General features: G+C 47.3%; 1 protein-coding gene across 2 annotated transcripts in view; it reads right to left on the bottom strand.

Moving 5' to 3' along the window:
* The window catches only part of pde5ab (phosphodiesterase 5A, cGMP-specific, b), a gene marked incomplete at its 5' end in the record, with an annotated part of 88,931 nt that overhangs the window by 21,591 nt on the left and 43,707 nt on the right, over window positions 1–23,633 (bottom strand). Inside the window, 5 exons of one of the 2 annotated variants that reach the window (XM_080486624.1) lie at window positions 1,507–1,653; window positions 6,236–6,295; window positions 12,692–12,867; window positions 13,741–13,825; window positions 13,914–14,022. In XM_080486624.1, the coding sequence (XP_080342750.1) occupies window positions 1,507–1,653; window positions 6,236–6,295; window positions 12,692–12,867; window positions 13,741–13,825; window positions 13,914–14,022 (577 nt within the window). The remainder of the gene's footprint in view (window positions 1–1,506; window positions 1,654–6,235; window positions 6,296–12,691; window positions 12,868–13,740; window positions 13,826–13,913; window positions 14,023–23,633) is intronic. The other variant, XM_080486625.1, reaches the window with a different exon arrangement.

Here is a 23,633-nt window from a genome sequence, read left to right as displayed (position 1 = left end):
GCGGCATGTTCGCTCTCCTGGAGGCTCCTGATTTCCTCCCAATCAAAGCTCCTCTTGTGAGGCGGCTCTCTGGAGACACTCTGGAGGTCAGCTGCCGACACACAAGGACCTCTTCAGGAGGAGAGCCAACACCGCTGGCGAGCAGGCGATGCACGCGAGCAGGCGATGCACGCGGGCAGGCGGTGCTGGCGCCGGGCGGTGCAGGCAATGCTTGTGCCGGGTGGTGCTGGTGCCGGGTGGTACTGGCACCAGGTGGTGCTGGCGCCGGGTGTCCACGTGGAGGAGAGAGGGTCTGACAGGCGGCTGAGTTTTAGGTGTGTGTGGTCTCTGAGCTCAGGATGCAGGAAACACACACTGAGTGCTGCTGATGAGAAGTAGATTGTTTTCTGCTGCTCGTCTCACAATGAAAACTGAAGCTCCAGGCTTTGTGTGTCTGTGGGTTCCTTCATGACTCGACGCTCCTCTGCTGCTTCATGCCTCAGTACGAAGGATCAGGCTGCGTTTTAGCCGTTAAAGAGTCTGGACCCAGTATGCTTGGTGGCTTCTTACCTCTGAATAGACATCAAGACATTTCATGTAACTAAGTTGTGTCTAGCGTACCCAAGAAGAGCACAAACAATATGAGGGAAAGTCTGGAAATAATTAGTTTGAACACTTTCTGAAACGCACGAATGATAATGTTGACTACATATAGACCCATTTTAATAAACAGCTGACTGATAAAAAATCTTCCATTCATCATGCAGGGTGATTCCAAGTGATTTAATGAGCTAAATCACTCATGAAAACCTGAAGCTAATGTTCAGAAAATCATTTAACCTTAAGTAAGATCTGACCTGGCAATTCCCAAAAAATAGCTTCGGTCACTCAAAACACTTGAATTAATGAGGAAATGATCAATCGCACACATTAGAGGATTCCAAGCAGAGGATTTGAGCTTTGGCCACATGATTAACAGCCTTTTTAAGGCTTGAATCTTTGTGTGTGTGGAAGCTGATCTTTTAATAGAAGGTAGTAGTGACTGACAGATGTGCAAAATAACACAAACTATTGATTCATCTAGTTTCCCTTCATGCTTCCAGATGGACAGAAATGTGGAGGCGTTTCTGCCAATAGATGGTGTATGTGATATGTATATGTATATGTATATGTGTATATGATAGTCGCTGTAAGTGCAATATATTTTACAGCATCTGGAAACTACTGTGTGAGTTTTGTTGCCTTTGAAAGTCTGTTTATCTTTCAGCAGAGGTGCGACTATAACTGGTGAGAGACTTTTCTGCAGCTGGCTCTCCACGACTTTTGATTGCAGACTTTACTACGAGATATCTTCTGCAATGTAAACGTTGATCCGGAGATCTTCTCTGAATCTCTTCCGTTGCTTTGGCTCTGTCATCTCACATGATCCTTCTTTTCTGGCTGAAACGCTCCACTACAAGTTAGTAAATCAAGTCCTCAGTGTCCTGTCACGTGACAGCATGGGAACCCGTGGGACAGACGTCTTACCGTGTACTTCATCTGGAAGTTCTGCACCAGGTTGAGGTCGATGAACATGCGAATAGCAGCCAGTGTGGTTTCAGTGTCTGACAATTCAAAGTCACTGAAGCTGAAGTCCAGGAGACGCAGAGACTGGGCCGAAGGCACCGTGGCAACCTTCAACACAGAAGACACAAAGCATGAGGAGATGAGGCCAACACAAATCTAAAGGTCAATAATCATAAATCACACAGCAGCCATGTTCAGTACTCTTGATCCCTATTTCTGCTGCTGTTACGCAACATCCTCCACCCTGCTGCACCAACTGTATGAAGGAGCCTCTTGGGTGCGACTGCCTGAAAAATCCCGCCTGTGTCCTAGATACCAAGTGACACATCTTCTGCGGCCCCCAGGGAGAACTCTTAATCAGGCTGAGGTTCAGCCACCTCTCCATCTGTGAGCAGGCTGGAGGAGCGCATCAGGCAGAGCAGGGCTCTGATTGGTTCAGACTTGTACAGCCGCCTTACAGTTTGGTTGAAAACCAGTTATCTACTACAAACCAAATGATTAGAGTCTGGCAGCAGGCGGTGGAAGAGGGGGGTTCCTTTGTATATATTTGTATATATACTGCAGTTTTTATGAAATAGCTGGTTATTATGAGGATCGTATTCTGTGTCGTTTCGTACGTTCGTACATTAAAACCCTGGAGATAGTATCACTGCTACACCGCTACCCAGCAGAGTTCAACTGAGGCTGTTTACATTGTAAGAGATGTAGTGAAGGACGTGTCAACATGAGGCTCACTGACCTTTGACCTCCAAATCTAATGAGTTCATCTTTAATTCAAAAGTAAACCTGGTGAGAATTCCTTCAAGTTGTTTGTGGCAGCTTCAGGTGGATGAAAGCAAACAGATGAACAGATGACAGAGAGCAATGATACAAGGATCATCAGTCTGCTTTACAAAGTAAAACTAATGACTTTTACTTTCACTCAATCAGTCGCCAGGGAACTTTTTAAAGTGAAACTTTCTACCTTACTATTACTATTACTTACTATTTAAAATCAATTAATTAAATTAACGCATTATTTTTGACAGCACTAATTATATTATAGCTACACTAACAATCAAACTTTTACAACACTCCATCAGTCAGAGACACTCAGCAGGTGGAACAGAGACTCGGCAGGTGGAACAGAGACTCGGCAGGTAGAACAGAGACTCATCAGGTAGAACAGAGACTCAGCAGGTGGAACAGAGGCTCAGCAGGTGGAACAGAGGCTCAGCAGGTAGAACAGAGGCTCAGCAGGTAGAACAGAGGCTCAGCAGGTAGAACAGAGACTCAGCAGGTGGAGCAGAGGCTCAGCAGGTGGAACAGAGACTCATCAGGTAGAACAGAGGCTCAGCAGGTAGAACAGAGACTCAGCAGGTAGAACAGAGGCTCAGCAGGTAGAACAGAGACTCAGTAGGTGGAACAGAGGCTCAGCAGGTAGAACAGAGACTCAGCAGGTGGAACAGAGGCTCAGCAGGTAGAACAGAGACTCAGCAGGTAGAACAGAGGCTCAGCAGGTAGAACAGAGGCTCAGCAGGTAGAACAGAGACTCAGCAGGTGGAACAGAGACTCAGCAGATAGAACAGAGACTCAGCAGGTAGAACAGAGAGACTGAAAGAGTCACACAGGGATCTGGTCCAGCTCCCAGCCTGAGGATCTTCATGGTGAACAGAGTCTTGATGAACCGGAGGAAGAATCCTCTCTAGTCCAGAACCTTGGAGGAGGTGAGAGACTCCAAGAGTCTCGTCAGACCATCATGAACCATTTACATCAGCTGGTCTGCAGGTCCCTGACCTCCCCAGCAGGACCAGGTCTCAATGGCAAAAAGAAGGTAACAAAGATCAGAACCAAAAAAATATACTGTTTTCTAGACAAGGTACAAAGAAGATAAATACAAGGTGGATTTAAAAGCCTGCATCAGGTTGCTCAACATGAGTAGCTGGAGGTTGTGTGTTGCTGCAACATGTTGCTGCAACATGTTGCTCTGTGGATCTGGAGGAGTCTCATGCCACTTCTTCACACCACCTGACCTCCTCAGATAAATCACCTCCACATGAAAAAGAAGGAACTGAAGCTAAACCGACTGAAGAAAGCAGAGAACAGCCTGCAGACACGATGATGATGAATAACGCAAAAGGCTTTTATAGAAATATAGTGATGACATCTGAACCGAGCACTTCATTAAGAACCATTTCTCTCAGCAGCAGCAGATCTTAACAGTGAAACACAACTTTTGGTCTCTGAAGCCAGAAAGCAAACAGCCAGCATCTGGTGCCTCAGAAAAACTCTGCAGTGAAACACATGAAGCCTGAAACTTTATCTGGTTCTGCCTGTGCGATGATTTAATCCTGGACCAGCCCTGCCTGGACCCTCCACAGACCCTGGACCAGTTCTGTGCAAATCATGTTGGAACCCTGTACCAACACTGTACCAACACTGTACCAACCCTGTACCAACCATGTACCAACCCTGGAAGAACCCTGTACTAATGCTGTAAGAACCCTGTACCAACCCTGTACCAACCATGTACCAACCCTGGAAGAACCCTGTACCAACCCTGTAAGAACCCTGTACCAACCCTGGAAGAACCCTGTACTAATGCTGTAAGAACCCTGTACCAACCCTGGAAGAACCCTGTACCAACCCTGGAAGAACCCTGTACTAATGCTGTAAGAACCCTGTACCAACCCTGTAAGAACCCTGTACCAACCCTGTAAGAATCCTGTACCAACCCTGGAAAAACCCTGTACTAATGCTAGAAGAACCCTGTACCAACCCTGGATAAACCCTGTACCAACCCTGTGTAGCCAGATGCTATTTTCCTCCAGGACACTAAGGGCGCTGTGAGCAGGGTGGGTGCCGAGGTGGCTGGGCGGTGCCCAGTGCCCTTTAAGATCCGGTGTGCGCCAGTGGCACACACGTCTCTGCCACACCTCATGCGCCGAGAGCCGCTGTCCACAACGAGCAGCTTCTGCCCGGTACTGGATCGCCATCAAGGCGCACACTCTCCCCTCCACAGACACGGCCGCTGCTGGGCCGGGGAGGAGTGACCTCATAAAGTCCCGAGGTGTTATTGCTGCCTGCTCTGGTGCACCTTCTACATGCTGTCTGCTTGTTGCTGCAGCCCAGCTTCCTGCTGATAAACGTGAGCGCTGCTCCAGGTGTGTGTGTTTGAGCTGCACGCTGAGGATTACATCCTCCGGTGGCTGAGGGACCACTGCGCATGCGGGCCAGCGTGGCGTTAAACCTGCCACTGACGTCACTCCTGGAGATACGCTGCTGTTTTGGTTCTTCTGAGCTACTGGATATCGTGGAGCATTTAATTAGTTGTGTTTATTCATTGGTTCAATTTTGATTTCTGTTCATTTGATTATTTCCATTGATTCATTGATTCGATTCTGTTATTGGTTCTTTTGGTTGTTTTTTTTTTTGTTTTTGTTTTACTTTTTCTTTTTGTGTTTCCAGTACCTGGCCTGGATTGTGTCTGGGCCCGGTGCAGGAGAGTGCTGCTTGGGCCCACTATACGGGGACACTTATTAAAGGGGAGTGCCAGTGTCTGTGGGATCGCTCCTGGGTTTTCTTTAACCAAGTTCAGCATTTTAAGCTTGCCTCATGGATTGTGTTTATTTAGGATTTATTAGTTTCTTTTTTTGTGTGCATTTTCTTAATTTCATCAAATTAGGTTTTGTTAATGTCCTCAATTATTTATTTTCTTATTTTAATGCCCTTAAATTCTGTTTAGTCCACACCAGTTTTTATATACTCTTGGGCGTGTTTTATTAATGTGTACTTTTTTGTAGTCGGAAGTGCAAACATAACATCGATCTCGTCACACCTGTAAGAACCCTGTATTAACGCTGTAAGAACCCTGTACGAACCCGAGTTGCTCGCCACGGCAGGTTTTTCTGCTGCACTGATGTTTTGTAATTGGATTTTAGTTTCCACTGCAGGATGGTTAGGTTTAGGTTTTGGGTTAAGGTTAGGGTTAGAGTTAGTAACATTGGATTGTAACAACGACGCTTCTGAAGCGTTTCCTGAGAATGGCACTGTGAAGCAACATCTGTCGATGTGACCCACACTGAAGCCAGAACGGAAGTGAAAACACGACGCAGCCTGCAGGTCAAAGGTCACTGATGCACCGCTATAAACTAGCTATTCTAAAGCTCATTAGGTAGCATAGCCGACGGATTCTGCAACAGTCAAGACTTTCAGCACAGACATAAAGTACAGACTCGGGTCATTTGTTGCCTTTTCAGTGGACACAAAATCATAACTCATATGATTTTGAAATTACAGCAGTTTTTCTTCAGAAAAGACAAAGATTTTGAAAGAAATGGCTTTTTTGATATGCCCTTGTTCTTTTGCATTAAGATAATGAGAAATATTAAAGTTCTCAGTTTTTAAACTTTTTTAAATGGTTCGGCTCATCTGAGAATTTTTTTTTTTATTGTGAAACATCCCCACAGAATGATGCTGCCGCCACCATGCTTCAACAAGAGGGAATGTGTTCACTGTGACTGGACAGATTCAGTCCTGTGTGTTGTGAGGGAACATCCAGATGGAGTTTCCATGTCGAGTCAGCAATGTGGTGTTGTGTTACTCCTCATCTGCACAGTCGACTTCCTCTGACCCTGAAGCTCAATGTGTCGGTGTGCCTCTGTGTCTGTGAACATGTTTGTGTTAATAAATAAAATAAAGTTGAATTTACCGCGGTTACCTGGAGATCCCGGGATTCTTCCTCTGCGGCAGTGGCGTGATACGACAAGACCTGGAACACACAGAAAACACACCAACCATGAGGTGCGCGCGCGCACACACGCACTTACGCACGCACACACACACACACACAAAATGCTGAAACACCGACTCTCACAGGCCTCTCATATTTTCTGGATCAGCTCTTTGCTTTGTGGGGAAACGGTCGAGACACTGAGCGCATCATTTTTTCATGCAATAGAAAATCATTTTTGAAATCTGTGTGTTTTTTCTGTTGCAATAACATTCCAGTATATGTGAATAATGAGCACTGACAGTGAGCTCCTCACTAACATCAGTAACACAAAGTGACACTGAACAACCTCCAGAAATTTAAAGTTCAACTTTTCTTAAAAACAGCCCATAAGCATAAAATCCCCCCAAAAAATCCAGGCGGCCTGGATGTAATCGTAATCGGTAATGGTCACTAGCATATGTGTGTTTTATTCAAGGTTATTTGTATAAATGCAACCCAGAGGAGTTGATGTAGAATGTCAACAATATCTAAACAAACTGTATGAAAAAACTATGAATCACGAGAGTTTGAATGATATAAAACTACATGCCCAGTTTTTACCAGTAAACCATTTCATCCAGAGGCGTGTTCACTCATCCTCTGAGAGATCTTAGAATAAAGAGTATTTATTAGAGTGTTTAGAAGAAGAATATCTTGACCTCAGAGAGTCAGAGAGCCCATGGCCTGATTCAGACAGTTTGGGAAACACATTCATAACCCTGACCTATCTTAAATCATCCCAGGAACCACATACACACACACACACACACACACACACACGCACACACACACACACACACACACACACACACACACACACACACACACACACACACACACACACACACACACACACACACACACACACACACACACTTTCAGTCGTCCAGGAAGAATCCAGACACTGTATTTTCTAGACTATAGGTCACACGTTTTTCTTTTCAAAGTCGTTTAGCTGCTCATGTGACCTGTATTAAGTAGTGACTTGTATATTAAAACACATACCATCTTAGGCCACTAGATGTCAGCGTATGACAGCAGAATGCTGCTACAGTACCACAGAAAAACCTCTGTTACTAGTCAAATTCCTCAACAAGAAAAGATACACAGCAGGACTTCAAAGTTATAAAACTAGCAGCAGAAAACCGTCCATAGATTATCCACAGTGAAGTTACATTTGGATATGGAAAATAAATGTTTGTATACACCATTGATTGGTGTTTTTCCCCTCTTCAGGAAGCATTTCTTCATACTCAGGTGCGACTAATAGTCCAGGAGTATTTCTTGGAAGCAGTACAGTGAGGGAGGGTCCCGAGTTTCCATGGTTGAGGTTGTCCTTTAGTTACTTCTCAGCCTGAAGGTGCTGGGGAATGTTTTTCACTTTATAACAGATGATTGGAACGAGCTGCTCCATCAATAGGCAGTGACAGTAATTATTCTTCAGATGCTTGGTTCACTTTTCATTCACTACGTTTCATGTGTTTGTGCTAAAGGTCATGTTATCATTTGTCTTCACTGCAGGTTGTGATCATGATTTCTTTTCAAAATTTGAAAGTGAAAAGTCCTGCGGAGGAAAGGCCTGGGGAGGAAAGGCCTGCGGAGGAAAGTCCTGCGGAGGAAAGTCCTGCGGAGGAAAGTCCTGCGGAGGAAAGGTCTGCGGAGGAAAGTCCTGGGGAGGAAAGTCCTGTGGTCTGATGGTATCAAAACATCCAATAATCATATTCAGCCTTTAGTGAGGAGTCCGCTCAGTGACCTTCACCCTTGAAAAAGAAATCGATCACTTTGGACAAACTATAAAACATGAAAACATGAAGCTCATCAGCCAAACAAGATGTGAAGAAAGACTGTGGAGAAACAGCTGTTGTTCTGCTGAATCCTAATGGGATCGATTCCAGAGCTGAACGTTGCTCTGTAAAGTCCGTCCACCTCCAGGGTAAGAAATTATATTATTATTCAACTCTCAGTCCTCTGATTGAGCTGATTTCCAGTGCAGGAGGAGAAGTCCACAGGTAAGGTCAGAGGCAAAGATCACAGCAGGTCCTTTCTTTTAAAGGCCACTCGTGAAATGACAAAGAGCTCAGAGGGCGAAGCAGCTGCACTCTTGTTTGTGGCTCCACAGGGTTTCCTTCTCAAACTTGTTTAGCTCATCTTCACACAGTCCGAGGAGGAGTCCTGCATCTTGTCTGTCCTTCAGGCCTCGTGACATTTGCTCCGTTCAGTCTGCCCACACAAATAACAGAGTTCATCAGGATGCTTCTTTTCAAGCAGAAAGAAAAACCTTCAAGCTGTCTGTCGCACAACTTCAACTTTCAACTGAATCGGTGGTTAAACACTGTCTGTAGTGAGATACAGTGTTTATACCACTGCACCAACATGTTGCTTTATCAAAATAGATTTAACTTTCAGTATAAAGTTTTTATAGAGCGGCCCCCAGAGCGCTTTACTCTGTGAACCACATTCACACACCAATGGAGGTGCTCAGTTCATCCACAGGGGGCAGGTTGGGGTTCAAACTGGAACCTCGTGGGTTTTTCATCGATAGTTGAAGAAGCCAGTGGTCAGAGAGGATTCCCAGCAGAACCTCCACCCATCAGTGGTATTCATCATGTTCATCAGTGCAGCAGCCTAGTGGTGCCTGTCACCAGGAAGCACACACGAGGGATGGGTACCGAATTCTGTACTTTTATGTGCAACATGGCTGATGGTGCTCAAACGTACGGCTCCACGTTAAAATGCGATGCAGATTACACTCGTTGCAATATTAGTGAGGTGAAGTGAGAGACTAGCAGAATATTTCTAATCTGACGAAGCTCCAGGATTAAGCACAAGATTTTTCTCAAGGCTGAAGAGATTGCTCTATTGTTTTAAACTTATTTGCCTCCATCACACAATCTTTCCAGAGAGGAAAGGAAAGGAACAGTTTTAATTAGTGCATTATTAAGAGTAAACACTGCGTGGTAGTGAAGGGATTTCATGATGAAGAAATATTTTAAACCACTGCCATGTTCCATGTTGAGAAATGAATACGTTAAACAGATTTTCTTTAAATTTTATTATTAAACTAATTAACATTTATTCCCACATAAACACACACAAAAGTCCTGAAGATTGGTACAGTTGAGTCCCGGTATCGATTCCCAGGTATCGGTACCGTATCAGTTAAAATGTGAAAGCTAACCATCCTGAGCACACACACAGGGTTGCTCTCTTTTAAATTCGTCCTCCTTCTTCATAAAGACTCGTCTGGTACTGATTTGTACCTTATACTTATACAGAACCAGCAGCTGACCCTTGATGGTACTGCCGGCACCAGAGCCAGGCTCCACACCTTCACCACTGTGTAGACGGCGTTAGCGCTGCTACTGCACATGCTCACCACGGCATTTGTAACTAGGAGTTCTGCACATGCTCAGTTGCTGGCCAATCAGAACAACGTTTCCTCCATGGTGGCCTCCTGGGACTTGGTACTTTTATTTTGACAGTCACTGTAATAACAATCCAGCGTGGTGGTCTGTCCACTGCAATGTTCTCTCTTTGTTAATGTTTAGAGCTCATCGTTCTTTGCTGCATGTGTGTGTGGTTTCATTACTAAGACTAACAACAGCACCCACTAGTGGACTGGCTTGCTAACTAAATTATTTTTCAGTGTTTCTGCCGTTGCTGTGGAAACATGAAACGATTCTGAAACAAAAATGAAGCGTTTTCATTTGAAAGGTTTAAACGGGGTCTCAGTCATGTTTCATCTCTAAAATGTTCTCTGTAACTGTCCAATGCCCATCTCTCCATCTCTCCATCTCTCCATCTCTCCATCTATCCATCTCTCCATCTCTCCACCTCACCATCTCTCCATCTATCCATCTCTCCATCTCACCATCTCTCCATCTCTCTACCTCTCGATCTCTGCATTTCTCCACATCGCCATCTCTCCACCTCTCCATCTTTCCACCTCTCCATCTCTCCACCTCGCCATCTCTCCATTTCTCCACCTCGCCATGTCTCCAGCTCTCCATCTCTCCACTTCTCTCATCTCTCTCATCTCTCCACTTCTCCACCTCTCTCATCTCTCCATGTCTCCACTTCCCCACCTCTCTCATCTCTCCATCACTCCACCTCTCTCATCTCTCCACCTCTCCATCTTTCCACTTCTCCATCTCTCCACTTCTCCATCTCTCCAACTCTCCACTTTTCCACCTCTCCACCTTTCCATCTCTCCACCTCTACATATCGCCACCTTTCCATCTCTCCACCTCTCCACCTGTCCATCTCTCCACCTGTCCACCTCTCCATCGCTCCACTTCTCCATCTCTCTGCCTGTCCATCTCTCCACCTGTCCACCTTTCCACCTCTCCATCGCTCCACCTTTTCATCTCTCCACCTCTCCATGTCTCCACTCTCCACCTGTCCATCTCTCCACATCGCCACGTCTCCACCTCTCCACCTGTCCATCTCTCCACCTCTCCTCGTCTCCACCTCTCCACTTCTCCACCTCTCCATCTCGCCAGCTCTCATCTCTCCACCTTTCCATCTCTCAAATCTCTCTACCTCTCCATCTCACCATCTCTCATCTCTCCAACTATCCACCTCTCATCTCTCCACCTCTCCATCTCGCTACCTTTCCACTTCTCCACCTCTCCATCTCGCCACCTTTCCACTTCTCCAACTCTCCATCTCTCCACCTCTCCACCTCTCCTATTCTCTCCTCCACCTGCTGCATGTTCACTGGTTCAGAACTCGGAGCTCTTTAAAGATCGTCGGACTGTTTAAACTAAACTAAAAGTTTTCTTTTCCATCAGGTTTCCTGTGGAGATAAAAGTGACAGAACCTGCTCGTTCCTTCTAAAAGGCTCATTAAAATTCACTTTTAAAAACAGGATTCCCCAGGAATTAATAAAGTGATTCTGATGTTTTAAAGATAGAACTACTTTATTATGAGATGATGACGTCACGCAGACCCTCACATTGTCCAAATGGAACAAAAATACTTTGTACTGCTTCCTTTTCTGTCCTGATACTAACCTCAAGTTGTCTTTTGAGAGAATACATGCATACATTAGTACATTTCAGAGTTTATTACAGCCTCATATAAAATCAACAGTAATGATAATAATATTAAAGTTAACAGAGCTCTGGTATCAGAATAGAATTGTTATAAGCAGATATACAAATTTAGTGTATCGGGATCAGATCGGAAGTGAAAAATCATGGATCGGTGCTTCCCTACCTTCAACCTTCTCACTGTGAGGTGAGAGTGCTAACCACTGCGCCACTGTGCACTGAACTTTGACATTGAATGAGACCATTGACAAAAAAGTGCTGATAAAAGATGAAATTAAGTAAATAGTGGTATTCACAAAATCAAAAGTAATCAAAGTGGTGAGTTTCATCGTGTTGCTTCAAAAGTTCAATGCTTTGCAACCAAAGATAGAATGGTCATAACTCCGACATTGTGCAGTCGCATTAATCCCCACCTGTTTACGACCCACCAAACACCGGTCCATTAAAATGGGGACCGTCCAATGATGGTCCAATAACAACTATTTTGGGGCAAAATCAAGGCTGACTATGACACACCGAACAGACTTAGCCCAAAAAATAACGTGTGTGTGTGTGCTGACCATTGAGTCTTCGTCGGCGACGGTGGACACACACGCACGCACGCATGCCCGCCCGCCCGCCCGCCCATCCGCCCGCACGCACGCACGCACGCACACACACACACCATGCTGACTGGAACAAAGAGACCAGAGCTCTAAAGTCTGGAGGTTTGGATTCACGACATGTTCACACCTTCTAAAACCCAATGAATCAAAGAAAGCGGAGGAGGATAAGCACTGAGCTCCGCCCGTTAAGTTCAGATCATTGTAACCGTTAGTGTGTGGTAGGGTTGGGCAGTAATACGGTAATAAGGTATTAGATAAGGTATAAAGATAGCGACAGTATCAGTTTTATTACCATCACTAAAACAAATAATAATAATCTGTTGCACATATCGGCTTTAATGCCGAAATAATGAGTGTTTGTCCAGCACTGATGTATGTGTGGTTGACTTCTAAATTTAATATGATCAAAGCTATTAGTAGGATAATATGTTTGTGGAGATGACAGGATTAAGTTTTTGGATGTGACGTCGTCCCGTGACGGCTCAGAGGTGAAACTGAAGACAAGCTGCACACCGAGCCACTTAGTTTTGTTCAACGGTTGCTGAGTCAGCAGTTCTTCTCACAAGGAAACCAGGACCGACGTACCAACAAGCAGGAAATGTGGACACCGCCAAGGAAAGGTTTTCCATCTTTCTTGGTGTGTGAACAGTGAGTAAGTTTGGATGAATATCCACCATGTTTACGAGCAAAATTCAACAGCAGTGTCAGAATTGAGACATGAGTGTGTGGCTGACCTCCAGGGTGACCTCCTGCTTGGCCATGGCTCGCTCCACCGTTTCATACATCTGCGTGTTCTGGATGCCCAGACCACAGAAGATGGCAAACGCCTCCAGGAACTGCTCGTCATTTCTGTTGAAGGCCTTCACGCTCCTGGAAGCTTCATCCATTTTGTTCACCAACTGACACACCCCTGCAAGCGCACACACACACACACACACACACACACACACACACACACACACACACACACACACACACACACACTGGTTCACCCACTGTGTTCTCTTAAACGAGGGTTATTGATACGTCACAATTAGGGATGCAATTAATAAGTACTTGCATCGGTTCTCTGTATCTGCTCGTAGCTAAATATTAGTACTTGTACTCGTTCTTTAAAAGTTATACATCATGAGTTGTATTGTCAGCATAGAGCTCGAGCTGCCATATTCTACAAAACCTGTCAATGAGACGCGTATAGAAAAACAAACGTTATTATGTCATCATGGGATATAAAGAAACGAACCATCGCTTCAAGAAGTTTTTCTGTTGAGCCCGGAAACAAAGACCCAAGACGTTAAATGATGCTAAATGCTAACCTTCAGAGTACTGCATAACACAAAGAGCCTCATACTTCAGCAGCATTTAAAATCCAACAAAGGCTGTTGAAGATTGTGATTAAAGACTTCAATCAATCAATAGCTTAATCAGAAAGACAAGCAGCTATTTACATACATCAAGCTTTGAATTGATAAACTCAGACAGTGTTTTGGGAATCGATAAACCTTCACCAAATATAATGTTGTGATAAGTGAGACTACATTTATTCTTAAAATAACCACTGTGGTCTGAAGCTGGCACTGCCTTGAACCACCACTGAAACCCAACCATCTGTACTGACCAAACTCTGAACCACAAGTTCTACTGCTTTACAACAGACTTGTCTTACAGGTGAAGTAAATGATGGCCTTGAAAAAAACATTAATTGATGCTAGTTTTCTCATGAGAACTTAAAGAAGTGTAGATTTAAACCCAGAGTTAGAGAACAAGAACAAACTGATCGTACCTATGACCTTGTCCTTCTTGCCGTTCCTGATGGGAGTGCAGAGCAAACTCTTGATCTGGTCGCTGGTGTGATCGGGAGCTTCACTCTGTCACAGGAAGAGAAGGAACCTTCAATAAGACAGAAAATACAGAGGGAGCAGAAGGTAAAGGAAAGGGAGGTGAAGGGCTCCAGACCGTCCAAGGGAAGCGTTGGTCCTTGGTGACGTCGACGATGTTGAGAGGCTGCATGGTGTTTTGAACGTAGTGAGCATACATGTAGTTGATCTGGCTCACATCACAGTCCCTGAGAGGACGCAGGAGAGAACAGGAAGCTTCAGAGTTCAGCATCTAACATGAGCGCAAACAACCGAGGAGCAGGATTCACCCATCAAACACTGATCGATACAGCAGCCCAATCGTTTGGAGTGACAGGTTGGCAGCTCGGCGCTCGTCTTCAACTCACAGCAAAAACACTCAGGATCAGTTTAGAAACACTTGGTTCAGATCTATCACCTACAGCAAATTCATGATTTGCTGTCAGTGTGTGTTGGTGTTTGTGTGTCTCTAGTCTCATAACTAGCGATGCACAATACCACTTTTCTTAAGGACAAGTACAAGTATTAACCTTTAGGTACTAGCTGATACAGAGTACTGAAATGAGTACTTATCAAATGCCATAAAGTCTAAATTATACTACATAGGCAAACGATATGCAAAGGCTATCCGTTGCCGTAAACCACCTCCACCAGCCTGTGTCCACGCTACGTCACCTCCACCCGTCTCTGTGCCCATGCTATGTCACTTCCACCAGCCTCTGTGTCCACTCTACGTCACCTCCACCAGCCTCTGTGTCCAAGCTATGTCACCTCCACCAGCCTCTGTGTCCATGCTACATCACCTCCACCAGCCTCTATCGACGCTATGTCCCCTCCACCAGCCTCTGTGTCAACGCAACATCACCTCCAACAGCCTCTGTGTCGATGCTACGTCACCTCCACCAGCGTCTGTGTCCACGCTACGTCACCTCCACCAGCCTGTGTCCACGCTACGTCACCTCCACCAGCCTCTGTGTCCACGCTACATCACCTCCACCAGCCTCTATTGACACTACATCACCTCCACCAGCCTCTCTGTCAACACAACATCACCTCCAACAGCCTCTGTGTCGACGCTACGTCACCTCCACCAGCGTCTGTGTCCACGCTACGTCACCTCCACCAGCCTATGCTAGCGCTACGTCGCCTCCACCAGCCTCTGTGTCCACGCTATATCACTTCCACTGGCCTCTGTGCTGATACTACGTTACCTCTACCAGACCCACAGTCTGTGGTAGCATAGCAGAGCATAGCGTCTCTTTCCGCTCTTCTATGCTACTGTAGACTGAGGGACTGAACTGCTGGTGATGAGAGGATCAGTCACTTTATCATGTTTAGCATGTAGCATGTAGCATCGCTGGTGTGTGAGCATGAAACTTTAGCATGTAGCATTTAGGACGTAGCACGGCTCTCAGTCATCCACCCACCTCTTACTTTTGTCATTCTCAATAAAGCCGTATTCGCATGGGACTAGTATTACCGAGGAACCAACGGTAATTTGTAATAATTGCGAAGGATGTCTGTGATCTTAAACCTGTGCTAATGCGCCATGTCTGTAATTTGTAAATTAAAAATTCCACCGCAAGTTACCTTCCATATTTCGCCAAACACAGATGTCCAGTGATAATACTAGTCCCGTACGAGTCTGCTTTTCTGTGATTGGGGGATATTTTAGTTGTTTTGTATTTTTCTAGCACAAATGAGGCGGCTGCAGTTGTGCCCCCCAAGAACAAAAAGACATTTTGTGGGATATTTAGAAGGATGACCTGCGTAGCAGCAGGCGGTAAGAGACATTGTCTCTCGGCAGATCTTTCAACAGGCTCGATACGAACACCCTGACGGCTCCTCATCCCGTCAGCGCTGCTCACTGATCTGAAGTTACGTTGCTGCTGTGGCATGTTTACTGTTGCCATGACGACTAAGGGACAACAGCAAATGTTGCCACATACGTGGACGTTTCATCTTATCCAGTGTTGGGGTCAGCGTGTGATCAGAATATGCAAATTACCCTAGTGGTAGGCTACCGGAAGGTTCTACCCTGTCAGAGGTAATTTACATATAAACGAATCGCCAAACAGAAGTAAATTGTTATTTACGGGTTGACAATTACTGATCACTAGCGGTAGGCCACCAAAGTAATGGATTACTGGAGTAATAGATTACTAAGGTAATGTACCAAGTGTAAGTTATGCAAAGCTATAAAGGTTGATTGGAGTAAATAGTCAGTTATCGGCCAACAGCTTTGAGCTAAAAAGGGTCGCCTGACGGGAGGAACCTCCACGGGGTCCAATCGCGAAGGCGGTCCACCAGTGGCACGACCGGTCAACAGGCGTGACGGGTCACTCCTTTGTTGACAACTGCGGGTCAGTGGCGTGACCTACCGAAGCGCCTGTGGACCCACAGGAGGCGACTCGCTGGAGTAACCGGGGAAAAGCTCAAGCTGCGAAGGCGTCACAAATGGCTATTGACCTATCAATGAACAACGGTACTTGATTACGAGTGATGATTAAATTACGGAGAGCAACCTATGATTCAAGTTATCAATGAAACAAACCTGCGATTTGTAAGTCAATAACTGAGGGGAGGCTGAATTACTTCGGTGGAGTGGACCACCGAAGGTGATCTGCAAGTAATTTAGAATGGATTGTTAATCAAACAAGTTTGGTTATTTATCTAATAACAATCGGGAGTAATCAAGGAGGAGTTGGAATTAATTAAGTAAAGTCGGGGTTTACTAATTAAATACAATGAGTTATTTGAATGAGCTAAACCATTGAAATTGAATTAAATGCAGTTAGGATTATTAATTGGATAAACTTGCGCTTTATGAATTAATAATACTGGATAATTGGATGCTGAGATGCACGAAAACCACTTAAAAATGATTAAAAGCACTCTTGAGTATTAATTGAATAAATTGACTAATTTATTAATTAATAAAGCATACCAATTATCTATCTGCAACAAAAATAAATGAACAATAGCTTAGAGACAATTCAAGTTGTGATTAGGTTAACTGGGTAGCAGATCAATCAATAATAGTGCGGGTAATTAACCACAGAAAATGCGATGAAACACTTAAAATTATTTAAAAGCAATGCGGGTTATTCCCGTGGAAAACCTGCATTCATTCGCCAACGCCTCCTAGGTGTGTTAAATTACCCAAAGCGTTAAAATCATTGAAATTGATTTAAACCATTCAAACTATTAATCAATTGAATATTACCGTTACTTAATCAAAGTCGGGGCACCAGCTGAAGTTAGGGTCTTAAACGAAACATCAGTCTTAAAAAAGAAAGTTCAATTAAAATGTTTAAATTATTATTTCTGATTGAAATGATAATCGCAATTTAACTGAAGCAGGAAAGGAAGGCTGTAAATCCGAGCACTGACTGTTACAACCAGCAGTTGTCGCTGAAAAGCACACAAAAACCACCAAGAATCGTTCAATTCAACTATTAAGTGTTTATTAACAAACGTCTATTCCTAAATCATCAATCTATGAATCACATCTAATCAATAAACATCAAGCAAGATCTCATAAAACAACACAATACAAAACAAAGCCAGCTAATAAAGTGTGTGTGTGTGTGTGTGAGTGTGTGTGTGTGTGTGTGTGTGTGTTCGAGTGTGGGGGAGCGATGTGTGTGAGTGGGTGTGTGTGTGTTCGAGTGTGGGGAGCGATGTGTGTGTGTGTGTGTGCGGGTTTGTGGAGCGAAAGGGGCGTGACTTGGTGAGAGGGTAATGACCACGAACGTCCACCAGAGGGAGGTAGACGTCGGCGGTCCGGTGTAATCACCCGATCTGGCCACTAGGTGCGCGTCGGCGCGCGGGGCAGTTGTGATGACTTAATGCAACCACCAGATGGCGGTACGAGCGGTTGCAATTACCCACGCGACTACCAGAGGGCGCCAAACGGCTCGGCGACCCGGCGAGGAAATCGATGTGATTACCCACCCGGTCACCAGAGGCGCTCGGCGTGCTCTGCCTGGGATAGCGTGACGTCACTGAGCTCCGCACGGGCCGTAGCCGTCGGGAGCGCGCCGGATTCCTTGTGGCCGAGAAATCCGAGCCGCAGTGAACTACACACGGTCCCAGGGACGCACTGAAAGGAGGCGCTTGGAGGCAGCGGCGGCCGTACCGTGCGCTGGTTAGTGAACAGGGAAACAGAGGAGAAGAGGAGAGAGAGAGAGGAGAGAGGAGGGGGTGTCTGACTGTGTACACTGACGCGACCGCCTCAGCTTACACGTACAGAGTCCAAAAACGGCTGTTCAGGCAGATATGGACTCTGGGAGCAGAAGCGTGAGCTGAGGATGAGGAGGCTCGCGCGTGCGTGCGATGATTCGCGTGGATGGCCGTCCACGCGTAGACACAAAAGTACTCAGAAACAGGGATCGGCGTCCCAAAGTTACAAGTACCAACAATAAACACACAGCAATAATAATATCACGTTATTCTAATTCCTGCCCAGACTCTAAGCCTTACTTGGTTGGACGAGGGGGAAACGTGCTTCCGTGGCCAGGTGAAATCCGTCGATTTGTGGCCGCGGGCGGTTCTCTGGCGTCCCAGAAAATAGAGACCTGACGTGGACTACGGAGGGGAAACCCGTAGTGTGATCCGAGGGGCGATCAGCAGCTTCTTGCGATGAGGGGGGGAGTGAAGAAGCGATGCTCAGGTCGGTCTGCAGACGAGCGTGCGGTTGCAGCGCGCGCTCGGGGTCCGGAGGATGCAAACAAAAAAGGAAGAAAAAAAAAGAAGGGGAAACCAAAAATAAAGGGAATTCCCGCTTTTCTTGAGCTCGTCCAGCGAGGTGAAGAAAATTCAGGCCCGGTCCAGGTGCGTTAACACGAGGCGCTTTGTCTCCTTACGAAAAGGTGCGTCTGGGTTGACGCGATTTCGTTTTGGAAGAGGCTGGATCTCTTCCCGGGCCTGAATTTATACCGTTATGATGTCTTCCGGGCTCCCCGCGGCGTTGGCCGTGGTTCAGCCAATCCACGCGGGGTTGGCTTGCGCGTCACCGGGCCGGTGACCCGGTGATGACGGGATTTTGGGTCCCCCTGCCGTCGAGCTGCAGTGCCGCAGCTAGAGGAGGGGGGACCCGGGGGCCCCCCAGGGGGGGGTCATGTGATCAATGGCGAATTTTCCAGGGTTGAGCACATGGTTTCTTTGTTCTCAAAGAAACGTGGCTCACCCCCCTCCTCGCCCCCCCCCCCCTTCCTCATGAGGGTGAGTGAACAAAGGATTTTGGCTCCAACATCCCCCCTTTGTTCCGAAGAGTGGGATGCAGGTCACAGTCTTTGGAGCAAACCTGGGCCGAACAATCCATAGAATCTGTGAACGTCCCCATGTCCTGTGAAACATACTGTCCTTCTCTGTCCACCAGTTCACATGTGAGGTTATTTCCTGAGCAGGCTGGGCTAGTCTGGGCAGGCTAAGGCTAGTCTGGGCAGACTTACTATTTCTATTCTAACTATCTAAGCACACATACATTTCATTTCTTAAGGGTCGTCACCAGTGAACATGAAAGAGGTAGGAAAGGGACAGGAGAGTGAGAAATAGGAAGGGAACGGGTGGTTAGGAAAAGGGTTAGTAGGCCGTGCCTTCACCTCTTGGTTGGGTGAGGGCTGGCCTATTGTGTGTTTGTGGATGGGCCCACAAAACGTGGCGAGACCAGGGTCAGGGAATCCAGTCGGGCCTGTAGTTTCTGGATGTACTTGTACATCGCGTACGCCACTACGGCCGTGATGATCCAGCCACTGAGCAACATTCCGAGCGCTGCCATGCTGATGGGATGGTCTTGGTATGGGTGTCCACCTGCCCGCCTAGGGAAAGTGGCTGAGAGCCCTGTGGGCTTTAAATTGAATTTAATCAATTTGGTTCCCTCAGCCAGAAGCTGGCTTTGGAGGGTGGCATCAATTGTGAAATTGTGCCCGACGAATGCATCCATCATCTCAATCTCCACCTCGTGTCGGTCGGCATCGAGATGATGGAGGATTATGTCGTCAATGTGTACTGTAGCCCCTGGTGGGACATTGAGGAATATTGTTTGATTGGGCAGGGTGAGCTTGGTGGCTATATCATGGCGGTCGTAGGACATGGTCGCTTCAGAATGAGGTGTGTTGACGAGCCATCGACTACCTGCTCTCTCTACTCTGGTCTCGGTTCCTTCATCTTTGATGGACAAACTACCTTGACATTTCTGCTCCGGGGCGTCTGCCCTCAGCCCACATAGATAGTTGGTGACATCTCTAATGAAAGGGTTGCTGGGACAGATCCAGTGAATGTCTTTGGTGTTTGTGCACATGCTGAGATTGGGGACCAGGTAGAGTGAGGGGTTGTCGTCGTGGTAGGCGAGTGTGGGTGGCGTTCGGAGGTGTACGTGTGTGTTACCCTCCCAGAATCCCACATTCAATACGGTTTTTAAACGGTACACATTCTGCTTTTCAATGATTGGTAGGTTTAGGATAAATCCTAACTCTAGGTTCTGTGGGTTCACAGAGATCGGAATAGCACTGCCGAGACTATATGCCAGATGTACCTGTGAAGGTTGTACAACAGTGGTGGTAGTGGTCTTGAGAATCTGTTCAACCAGTGTTAGTGGAACTAAGTACGTGGGGATCTTCCCGGTACTGAGGCTACTCACGGAGGAACTGACTTCTCTAAGGAGATCTTGCATAAGATCCCTGACTATTCGCACATACGTTATGTCCTCACTGACGATACTTGACAAGGTTGTTAAGGCATGCAAGGTGTTATTGATTAAAGCAGAATGCAAGTTTACAGTGAGTATGGTTCCCTGAACCGTTTTGGTCAAGCCTTGTAACTGTTCACTCTGTATTAGGAGTCTCTGTTGGATTTCCGGCATTTCTTCTTCGAGTTCCCCGACATGTCTCTGAAGGGCCTTCAGGCTGACCGAGTTGGCTGCGGAGAGGCCAATCGAGAACAGCGAGCCGATGCCTGCTGCTGCGGAGAGCAGTGCACCGAGGAACCGCTTGGGTCGCTTACCGTCGCTGAGGTCTTTCTCAGTGACCATGAATTTGTCCAACTGTTCAAGCATGTGAACCGTTGCCTGTTTCGCATGCTCGATGGTGTCGGTGGTCTGGATTCCGCTTAGCCTTCCCTCAGTCAGCTGGGGGGGCTTGCGGATGTGGTTGCGGTATACATCCCAGGGGTCTAGGCGCACGTAGAACCTCTGGGTGTATAAGCCGCACCGGGTGATGAGAAGTCCAGGCGACCCCTGAAGGATGATGCCCGTTGGGGGGCCTGGTTCAACTATCACCATGGATGAGGTGACTCGGAGGCTGAGCAGGATGCCAAAAATCCAAGGGAGATCCATCCTGGAACAGATGAAGCGGAGAGATGTGATCACTATTGGGGAGTGGATGGTGGTAGCAGGGTTAGTGCATGCAGGGTGTTATTTGCATGCAAGTTGCCAGGCCCTACTAGTGAGCTTGTTATTGGTCTTGGCCGAGAAGTTCTCCCCCCTCGCTTGGAGGGGTTTCAACCTCTCGGCCCGGGAGACTGAATGGCTTGAATGGTTTGATCTGATTTGCATGGACCCATTTGTATACCGGGGGTTGTCTTGGCTTTGGGATCCTGATCCGGTAAGCCACCGGTGACAGTTTCCCCACGATTTCAAACGGGCCCGACCACCTCGGGAGGAACTTCCTTGAGGTCCCTGCGGGATGAGCATATTTGAAGTAGAACACCTTGTCGCCCACCTGGTACTCCTTTGGGGATGCAGCGCGATCATAGTAGGCCTTTGCCCCCTGAGCGCTGGCTTCCAAGTTTCCTTGGGCCCAGGAGAAGGTGGTTTTAAGGTGTTCCCGCAAATCGGTCACGTATTGATGTGCAGTGTAGGCTGTGGCCACACTGACATCTTCGGGGTGGTACAACAAGTGGAGTGGAAGGGTCATTTCCCTGCCGGTCATCATCTCAAAGGGAGTGACTCCTGTGGAGCGGTGCGGGGTGGACCGAATGGCCATGAGCACCAGGGGGAGTTTCACGTCCCAATCCTTACCATTGCTGCTGACATACTTCCTGAGCATGTGCGTGATGGTACGGTTGGCCCGTTCAACTTGACCAGATGACTGGGGGTGGTATGCCAGATGGAATTTTACCTCCACTCCTAAGATGTGGTACAGGTTTGTCATGACTTGGGACGTGAAGTGAGTACCTCTGTCGGAGTCGATGGAAAGGGGAAGTCCCCAGCGGCTGAACACGTGGTTCAGAAGGAGCACAGCGGTCGTGGTGGCTGTGTCGTTGGGTGCTGGGAGGCACTCGACCCACTTGGTGAAGGAGCAAGTGACTGTGAGGAGGTATTTGTTACCTCTGGCGGACTTGGGGACAGGTCCGACCCAGTCTACTTGCAGGTGCGACCACGGGAAAGTGACCCCCCTCCTTTGGAGTGGGGCTCGGTTCAGTGGTTGTGACGGTTGGAACTGGCAGCAAACTAGGCAGCTCTGGACGTATAGTTTGGTGTCATGGGCCATGGTGGGCCAGTATGCCACCTGCTGGAGGGTTTGGAGGGTTGCGTGGGAGCCGCGGTGGCCACCCACCGGTAAATCATGTGCGTGTGCTAACATGATTCCCCTGTGGTCGGTGGGAACCACCCAACGGGTGGGACCCTGGCCTTTAGTGTGAACCAACAAGCCCTTCTCTAGCGTCAGGTGTGGCAGCTCGCGGAAGAAGGCTTTCAGTTCGGTTGGGCTGCCCGCTGGAGCTTGTGGGGTCCCGTCCGTGTACAGGTCCTCCACCAGCTGTCGGACAATCACGAGCACGGGGTCTTGTTCCTGCATCGCGATCAGGTCTGCATCACTTGGCTTGCGTCCGAGGTGAAGTGTCTGTGCGTCAGCGTCGGCACCCTCTTGCCTCTCTCGCGCTTGCCTGCGGGTGATAGCGTTGACCCCACACGGTTGAGGAGGGAGCCACTCGTGTCGGAATTCCCAAGGCCTACCCTGTTCTGCCCCCAGCTTGGCTAAGCGATCAGCCTCATCATTCCCAGCTTTGTCGGGTCCTTCAACTTGGGAATGACCCTTGACCTTTTTCCAGTACACAGTCATTCCCTTGTCAGTGACGAGCTGGTCACATGTCAAAAACAGCTCGGCGTGTTTGACGTCTTTGTTCCGGGCATTCTTCATGCCATTCGCTTTCCACGTGGGGAAGTGCGAAATGAAGCTATGGCGGGCATAGTTCGAATCAGAACAAATCACCAGTTGTCTGATGGATTGCCCAGCTGCTTGCTGGAGGGCGATGACCACTGCTGCGATTTCGGCGTACTGACTGGTTTTCGGACCCAGCTGGAAGTGATCAGGCACCTCGCTTCTGCCGACCCAAACAATGCCCACGCCTGCCCTCATTTGGCTGTCGTGGTGGAAAGAGCAACCATCGACATAGACTTTCGGCATGCCGTCACAGATGTTTTCATCATGGTAATGATGATTGGAAGGGAGGGTCTGTGTCTTGACCAGGAGAGGTTGGATGTTGGACTGTCCCTCACAGTCACAATGTTGGCACGCAGCCAGACCTTGGCCCAAAGCCATTTTGTGGTTTTGTGCGTATTTAACCTCGATGTCATAACCTTGGAGTGCCATCATCCAGGCCGCGATGCGGCTGTTGGACACGCGTCCTTCCCTGAGACGTTGGCTGTTCAGGAAAGAGACTGGTTGATGGCAGGTTTCGATTGTCACCTTCTGACCCCCAATGTAGCTGCGGAAGTGCTCCACAGCCCAGACGGTGGCGAGGAGAGATTTCTCACAGTCGGAGAACTTAATCTCTACACTGCTAAGAGGTCGGCTGGCGTAGGCCACGACTCTCTTGT

Source organism: Lipophrys pholis (genome assembly GCF_963383615.2).
Source record: "Lipophrys pholis genome assembly, chromosome: 18".
Classification (NCBI taxonomy): Eukaryota; Metazoa; Chordata; class Actinopteri; order Blenniiformes; family Blenniidae; genus Lipophrys; species Lipophrys pholis.
This window is presented reverse-complemented; position numbering and strand designations above follow the sequence as displayed.